The sequence below is a fragment of the Manacus vitellinus genome, unplaced genomic scaffold (assembly GCF_001715985.3).
Source record: "Manacus vitellinus isolate BGI_N305 unplaced genomic scaffold, ASM171598v3 scaffold_148_pilon, whole genome shotgun sequence".
NCBI lineage: Eukaryota > Metazoa > Chordata > Aves > Passeriformes > Pipridae > Manacus > Manacus vitellinus.
In genome coordinates, this window is record NW_021939057.1 from 43,686 (window position 1) to 52,336 (window position 8,651).

Sequence of the window (8,651 nt, forward strand, 5' to 3'; positions counted from 1 at the left end):
CCCAGGAACAGCCACCTCCTTGTGTCCGAGCCGGCCGGCGGAGGGGACGGCCACCACCACACAGGGCCACCGCCGGCACGTCGGCCTCGTTCCCTCAGCAAACCAGGCTCAAAAATAAATAAATTCACCCCCCTCTGCTGAGACGTTTCACTCCGAGGAGGAACCGCTGGGTGGAAGCCGGTGGCCCACGGCCAGGGCGTCTGACTCGGCACTGGGACGGATCCCGGGGGCTCTGCACACACTCACACAACATTCCTGCACAAGCCAAACGTTCCCCTGGGGGTGACACAGGCCCCCCTGGGGCTGTGCAGCCCCCCCAGAGGGACGTCCCATCTTGGGAATGGGCAGAGCCCTGACGGAAGGTGCTGGAGCATCGTCCTTCTCCAGGGAGCTCTGGGCTGTCAGCCCACGCTCTCCATGCCTTGGAGCCCTGGCACAGCACCACGGCTGCATCCAAAGGGGAACCGTGTCCGAGAGGTCACAGCACCTTTCCAGCCCCCACCGACACAGCCCTCAGCTCCCCAGGGTGGGGACACCCCAGAGCTGCCCCCTCCCCGTGTCCTGGCTCAGCCCTGCAGCACCTCTGCAGAGGCACCGGAGGTGGGAAGAGCAGGAACAGGGATGGCAGGAGCTCTGGGCTGCGTGGAGGGCAGCCAAGGCACCGCTAATTGCTCTGCCTTAATGAGACCATTCCACGGGTACAAATATTCGGCAGAGGCCGAGGGAGGGGCAGGGCACTTGGCTTCCTTCTGGGTGAGAGGAGAGAGACACAGGCTCGACAGGAACCCGAGGACTGTCACTGGGGTGATTTGGGGGCGGAGGGATGAGGAAGCAGAAATGGGGCCAGTGTGGGCAGAGAGGATCCCGCAGGGCTCGGCCGGGATGGACACACGGACGTGTGCAGGGACAGACACGCTCCTGTCCATGTGAAATCAAACCCATCCCTGGGCACAAGAGGATCCTGATGACTCGGGACATCAGTGTCACCCTTTTGTCTCCAACGAGGTGGGAATGCAGCTCCTGAGACACCTCAGGGGTGGCCACAGGGAGACAGAAGGGACGAGTGGGGGAACCAAGAACCCCCTCCTCACCCTGCCACCACAGCCCGGGGCTCTCAGTCCCCTTGGGGGCTTTATTCCTGTCTTCTACAAGGGGAAGCACCAGGTAATGGAAGTCAGAGGTGCTAGGCAGAGCTGCAGCGAGGTCCAGAGTGTCTCAGTGGCAGATTTGCCTCCAGAACAAACAGGGACCAGCAGGCTCTTCGTTAACAGACTGATTAAAATCATCATCGTGGTGTCGTCCCTCTGACACAAGGAGCTGGTGTGAGGACCTGGACAGGGACACAGCCCCAGCCCTTGCCCTCACTCAGTGCCTGCTCTCCCATGTTGCTGCAACAAGAACAGCCATAAACAGTTAAAAAAAACCCAACAGAGAGGAACTAGGAGATGAAGTTACCAATCATCCTGCTCTCCTGCCAAGTGAGTTCACGTCGGAGCCTCTTTCTTGGCCAGGATGAGGCAGCAAGGAAGAAAAATAGCTTTCCATGCAAAGTGGGGGAAGAAATGTACTTGGATTCCTCTGCAGAGCAGCATCGCCCTGAAATCAATCTGCCCCAGCACCCACAGCTCCTCTGCCCACTGGCACCGGGCCAGGCCATGGCAGTGACAGGGCTGAGATGGAGTCAATGAAAACACCCCCCGAGACGAGTGGGTTGGGATGGATGCTGCCCAGGAAGGCATTTTAATAGTGGCCAGATTGCCAGCGTTCAGGGCTCGCAATGCGCTCGGGATCAAATGTCCTGATATTTCAAACCCCTTCCCGGGGGCTCGTTCTATAAAGGAAAACAACAAACCTTAAGCCGAGAAACAACAAATCACAGCACCTCTGCAGCCCGTTCCCAGCAGCCCCACGCTCCTCCTGTGCTGCTGAATCCCTGCCTGGGAGCCACAATCCCCACGGAGCTGTGGGGTTGGCACTGTGGGGACATCAGGGGACCTGCTCCACGATGGGGAGAACTGGGCAAACGGAGAAAACTGGAGCTCTGGGCACCTGGGCTGCTGGGGCAGGGATGGAGCAGTGCCAGGGTTGGGAAGGAGCAGTGCCAGCACCAGTGACCTGCCAGCACAATAAATGCATTCCCTGGCATCGCCGAGCTCCTGGTTCTGACCACACAAAAAGCCACGGGAAAGGGGAAAGAGAAAAGGGAAGAGCAGGAGAAGGTGAAGAGAAGGGGAAGGGGAAGAGGAGCTGCCCTGAGAGCCACGGAGAAGTCCAGGGCTCCAGCTCCTGACACGTGTCCTCTAGTATTTTTCCACAGTCCCAGCAAAGGACTCCTGCCTTTCCCTGAATCCGAGTGTCACCCGATCACAGCGCGCCGGAGACGGGGATTTAACGCCGCTGTCGAGGCCAAGAGTGACCGGCACAGGGTTGGGCTGCTGCCAGCTCACAGTGGCCTCCTAAGGAGGGTCCTGCCCTCCCTGCACGCTCCAGGCAGGTGTTGCCTCCTGGTGTCACCTGTGGGGAACGGGCACATGAATCCAGTGGGAGGTGGCACAAATCCCCCCACAGACTGGAGCGCTGCTTCCCTCGGGGTCCACAGCTGAGCTCAGGGCTCCCCAAGGATGTGATCCCTGTCAAAGGGCCCAGGATGAGGGGACACAAGCAGCAGGATAAGCTGGGCAGCCGGGAGAGCTGGGGGAGCAGAGAGCTCCAGCCGGGACACGGGATGCAGCAGCACAAGAGCCCGGAAGCAGATTTTAATTATTATTTTTTAGTGCACTGTTTGGCTTTGAAATTCCTTGGAAGCCCAACTCCAAACAAACAAGGACATTGTCTGGGGAAACACGTGGAGGCTGGAATCTGGTTGAGAAAACCCACGGGATCACAAAGTCCCTGGAGTTCAAGGATCAGCCACCGAGCACGGAGGGTCCGCGGGGACCCGTCCCTGGCCCGGGCTGTTGCTTCAGAGCACATCCTGCCCCTGCCCAACACCAGAGGGGCTCAGGGCTGACAGGGGGTCCATGGCAAACCCCTGGCCCTGTCCTGATGCTCCAAGTGGTTGGAGCAGCCACCAGAGCCGAGGGATGCAGCCTCAGCATCCACGTGCCTCCGTCCTTGAGCGCGAGCGGACGCGCGATGCCTGCCAGGATCCTCCCGGACAGGAACAGTACTGGATTGTCACAGGGAGCGGAGGAGAGGGAGACTGGGATGGGAGGAAGGATGAGACAAGTTCCCCTTGTTACAATTCAGCACTGGCAGGAAGGACAAGCCCTCCCCGTGCCATCGCTCGTGCCTCATCCTCCCCACGGGGCCGAGCACGGAGGGACGCCGGGCTCCCGGGGCTGGCAGGAAGGTGCCACTTCCAAGGTCCCTGCAGGGATGGGAACAGCTTGGACCCCTGCCCCGTGAGGGGCCGTGTTGCCCACCTGCTCTGGCCACTGGCACCAAGCCCCACACATCCCCTGGAGGTGCCCAGAGTCTCCCCAGCCCACTCTGACCAGTGAGAGAACTAATCCAATTCCAACGTGAAGTGGGATTTTTTTTGTAAGAGAAATGGATGGAAGGCTTTACCAGTCTCTGATTTTTAGTGTGGCCCTGGAAAAAGCCCTGGGGGTAGGGAACCAGCCAGCTCAGATCAACTGAGAAAATCAGTGCTGTGACAAATGTCCACAGGCAGCGACGTGGGAACCGAGGGAGCGGCAGAAGTGCCGGAGCTCTCGAGCCTGCGGAGAGCAAAAGGGTTTGGGAGTGTAAAGGACCAGGGGAACAGCAAAGCTCCGGGTACAGCAGGTCATGCCAAGGCCTGTTAACAGCCTCCATTTAACACAACTCCCACAGCACAAGTGACACTAATCTCTGCAGGAAGGGAGCGGGGCGGGGAGGCAGGGGAGCGATCGGAGCCGCCGCACATCCCACACCTCCCCTGGCAGCTGGAGCTGCTGCTTTCCAGCCCCTCAGCATCAATCTCCCCCCATCAGATGCCAGCTCAAGCCCCATTAGCAGCAGGCACCAGGGAGGCCCCATTCCTGCTGGGAGCAGATAATGCCATGAAGAAGCAAAGAAAGAGGGAAACCACTAATTGGATTCACGGGTCTCTCCAGTGTCCTGCCTGAGAGTGACATTATCTCCTCATCCCAGTGCCCAGCACTGGACTCAGCAGCGGGGGAATTCATTTCTCCACCCCCTTTGTGCTGAGGAACCAGCCTCACCCCGAGGGAGGCTTCAGAGAGGAGCTGGAGTGGCACCAAAAGCAGGGACCTCCCTAAATCCCGGGAGGGGAGCGGGGAGCTGAGCCCTGGCCTGCCCGATTCCACGCTATCGCCTCCGAGAGCAAAGGGTGAGGCCTCTCCCTAAAAATACACACTGCCCTAAAAATACACAGGGCGAGCTTAAATTAACCGTGCACACACCCCCGTGGCAGCCACAGCCAGCTCAGCCCAGCCACACACAGCCCCCGGGACCCCCAGGACCCCCAGGACCCCCGGGATTCCCAGGATCCAGCCTTGTGCCCTTGGCAGAGAAACGTCCTCGGCCCCGGGATCCCCCCGGGACCTTCCCTCGTTTGCAGAGATCGGTTCAGCCACGTCCCCACCAGTCCCACTGCTCTGCACTGGCAAGGAAGGTGCTGGAAGCCCACAGGGATCCCCCAGCAGGCAGAGGCTGTCGTGGGCCTGACCTAGAGAGCACCGAAATCCCAGTCAGTGACTCTCCTTCCCGTCCTGCCTGTGGGACTGGGAGCAGCGAGCCCGAGCGGGAGACGGAGCTGTAACCACACTCCTTCCGGCCACGGAGCCACGAGCGGAAGGGAAGTGCCACCGGCCACTCAGTGACTCACACGGTGCCCACAGAGGCACCTTTGGGTTGGGAGTTTGTTCTCAGCCACTTTTTGGGGTGGAACTCGGTCACTTTTTGGGGTGGGACCAAACGACGGAGCAAAAACCGCCATCCCCCAAACCTGCTGCACAGGTACCGGCTCCGCTCCTCCCTGCACCCCTTTCCCTCAGATCCTCACACAAAGAAACCACGAAACTTGCTAGAAATAATAAAAGGGAAGGAAAAGGAAAGGCCAGTTCCTGGCTCTGTGAGAAGCTGCCTCCTTCCCAGTTTCACCAGGGCAGTCTGGGGACACTCAGGCATCACAAGGAGACGGGGCTGGGGGAGCAGGAGCAGGATCCCGAGGGCAGCGACCACTCACGGTGCAGGCTCAGGGAGATGTTGATGGAGCGTTCCTCCACAAACCCCTTCAGGTTGGGGATCTTGGCGCATTTGAGGATGGTCTGGGAGGCACTGTCGCCCACGTGGACCCAGCACACCGTGTCCTCCACGTAGTTGAAGTCCATGGCCGTGGTCTGCTTGGCGCTGGTGGGGGTGATGTTGGGCACGGGGGCCCCGCTCAGGTACGTGGCCAGGATGTTCTGGGAGTTGGCGATGAGCAGCACGGGAGGGCGATCCACAGGCTCTGGGGGAAGGGGGGGAGAAAGGGGGGTCACAGCAGAGCACCTGAACCCCACAGCAGCTGCAGCCCAGCCCTTCTGGTCCGGCCAAAACACCCCCGTGGCACAGGCGAGGAGGTGCCAGGGCAGGACACCCCTCGGGGAAGAGCCCGACATGGAGAGCCCAGAGCAGGGCCACGGCCTGCAGAGCTGCCCCGAAGCCCCACGCTCCTCCTGCCAGGGACCTCACCGTTCTTGGCTTTGCAGGATCTGTTGTCTGGCTGCAGGAGATACCCCTCGACACAGCTGCAGGTGTAGGAGCCCTCCGTGTTGGTGCATGTCTGGCTGCAGGTCCCGTACACGGTGCATTCGTCAAAGTCTGCAAAAGAGGAAAAACCCCGAGGTCTGGACCAGCAAACACCCCTCCTTGGCTGCCTGAAGATGGAATGAGGCTTCCCCATTTGTGCCCTGACAGGACACAAAGGCCTTTTCCCTACTCCCTCCCAATATTCCTGACTCATGTTTTCAGGAGCCACATCCACAGGGGATGGGGTCTCATCCCATCCCACCTGCCCCATGTTCCCCCCGAAAGGCGAGGTCTGCCGAGCCCCTTTTGCTGCTCCCAAGCTGGTGACACTGGACACATCCCAGAGGACCCAAAGTCACCACGGATGGGGTGAGGGCTCTGCCTGGCCCAGACCCACCTCTGCAGCTCCTCCGGTCCTCGGCCAGCTGGAAGGAGTGGTTGCAGTAGCAGACGGGGCCGGCCAGCGTTGGGGCACAGTGGTGCTGACAGCCCAGAGCTGAGCAGTTGGCCAGTTGTTCTGCAGAGACAGGGGAGAGGGAGGAGGGAGGATGTCACCGGGGCAGGAACAGGATGGACACCCAGGACCCGACTTCTGGCTGAAGGGGACCCCGAGACACCACCCCAGGCTTTGCTGGGGGCCTCCATGGTGCTCCCAGCTCCTCACTGGGGACAGAGGGACTGAGACCCTCCCCAGAGGGAGGGAGGCCATATGGGGGGGTCTGAGCAGCCCCCACTGTACCCTGGCACTGCTGACTTCAAGCCACTTCAGCGGTGGCCAAGACCTGGCACTCCTTGTGCAGGAGAGTGGTGTGGGACGGAGCTCCAGGGAATCCTGGGGGACACAAGATGCACTGGAGAGCCTGGAGCTGCCCTCCCCTCCTCGCCCTGCCTGACCCAGTCACTCGAGAGCTCAGTGGGCATTGGGGGGGTTCAGCACGGGGGCTCTGCCAGCACTGCCACCCCTGGGATGTCTGCAAGGGCAGCAGAGGGGCCCCAACTCTCTGCAGGGAGCGAGACGGGGCGGCACGAGGCTCCAGCAGCCGGAGCGTGAACGGGGGTGTCAGCTCGGGGTGACACTTTGGGGCAACACCTTTGGGTGACAGTCCAGCCTGATGGCTTTAGGTGACAGCTCAGGGGGACAGCTGGAGGTGACAGTTTGAGGTGACAGCTCGGGGTGACAGCTCAGGGGGACAGTTTGGGGTGACAGTTTGAGGTGATAGCTCAGGGGGACAGCTCAGGGTGACAGTTTGGGGTGACAGCTCCCCTGCCCAAGCCTGGGGCGAAGGTAGGTCGGGGCCCGCAGCCGGCTGCGAGGAAATGCCTCCCTGGGGGAGGAAATGCCTCCCTGGGGCGGCACCGGCCATGGCAGGGGGGACTCTGCACCCGGCTCAAGCACCAGCGAGGGCCGAGGGCCCCAACGTGCCCAAACCTGCGAGCTCCAGGTGCCCAGGGCCGGGAGCAGCAGCTGCCCAGGGCCGGCCCTCGCCGCGTGCGCGCGGCTCACGTGCTGCCGGCCGGGAAAAGCAGATCCCGCTTGGGTAACGAGAGCCAGTACTGAAATATTAATTGTGGGCTCGGGCACAGCTGCAGGAGCTGCCCCGGGCTCTCCAGTGGGAGCGGAGGAGGGGAGAGGAGCTGTGTCCCAGGAGGAAGCCCCTCGGGGTCAGGGGGTCCCAGCGCAGTGGGGCAGGAGCCCCCCGCCCGAGGCAGGGAAGGGTTGGGGAGCAAAGAGGCTTCAGAGCTCGGGGTCAGCCCGGGACACACATTTCTGAGCGACTAATCTGCGCAGCAGCACGCTGGTTTAGGGAGTTTTCCAGCAGGATTAGCCACGGGGACAGGCCAGGAGGGGGGACAAAGCTCCTGGAAATTAGGAAAAAACCACAGTGGTATCTCTTATCTGGACCAGAACCCCAGGCCTGGAGCTTTTAAAGCCAGGAGACAATGCAGCTATTTCATGGCTGTGGGCTCAGGAATGATGGGCATTTCACTTCCAAGCGGCTCTGGATAATCTCTGGATCTGAGAGCGGCCAGTGCCGCGCTGAGCGTGGTGGGGCTCCCACCCAACGGCAGAAAGCAGGGACAGACGGGGACCTCGTCACTCCCACCCCATGGGGGAGCATCCCGTGGGGCAGCCCCCCCTTCCCACAGCCCCCCGGGACCCCCAGACCTACCCCGGCAGTGCGGCCCCTCGTCGGAGCCGTCGAAGCAGTCGTGGAGCCCATTGCAGAGCTTGCTCATGTGGATGCAGAGCTCGGTGCCCAGGCAGTTGTGCTCGTTGGGTTGGCAGCGGGACACTTTGCTCTGGGGACCTGCAGGACACCAAAGGGCACAGGGGTCAGCACAGGGGTCAGCACAGGGGTCAGCACAGGGGTCAGCACAGGCCCCGCAGCCCCCACCCCTCCCTCGGTGCCAACACGCTCCTTGTCCCGAGGCCACGGCACAGGCAGGTTCATGGGGGGCCGTTCCAAACCCAGCACAAGGAGACTTAATCTCCATTATTAACTGGAAAAATTACAAAGGAAGACAGGTTTTATTTTTAAGCTCCTTTGGAAAGAAGCAAAGCATGGAGACAAACAACAAACACACACCAAAAATCGATTAACGGCCTGAAACCCCAGGAAAAGCTCCTGCAGGGCCCAGCACGGTTTCACACCGGGCTGGAGGTGGCTGCAGGGGGTGACACACAAACAGCGAGCCCTGGCACAGCCCCTGTGAATCCCAGCCCCCTCCACAGGGTCTCCCCCCCTCCCTGTCCCAGACCCACGTTCTGTGTCAGGGCCGAACACGCAGCATTTCACCGGAGCCACCAACACACCTCTGCCCAGCCAAAACACTAAAACCCCATTTTCTGGCATCCAGGGGCTGTTTGTGCCTCACTCTCCTGTCAGCAGGGCTGGCAGTGGGGACAGTGG

At 61.2% G+C, this 8,651-nt stretch overlaps 1 protein-coding gene across 1 annotated transcript in view; it reads right to left on the bottom strand.

The window, feature by feature from the left end:
* The window catches only part of LOC103759787 (prolow-density lipoprotein receptor-related protein 1), a gene marked incomplete at its 3' end in the record, with an annotated part of 66,169 nt that overhangs the window by 43,533 nt on the left and 13,985 nt on the right, over nt 1–8,651 (bottom strand). The window contains exons 3-6 of the mRNA XM_029958181.1: nt 7,911–8,048; nt 6,137–6,256; nt 5,683–5,811; nt 5,140–5,458 (exon numbers count right to left, since the gene is read on the bottom strand). Of these exons, the coding sequence (XP_029814041.1) occupies nt 5,140–5,458; nt 5,683–5,811; nt 6,137–6,256; nt 7,911–8,048 (706 nt within the window). The remainder of the gene's footprint in view (nt 1–5,139; nt 5,459–5,682; nt 5,812–6,136; nt 6,257–7,910; nt 8,049–8,651) is intronic.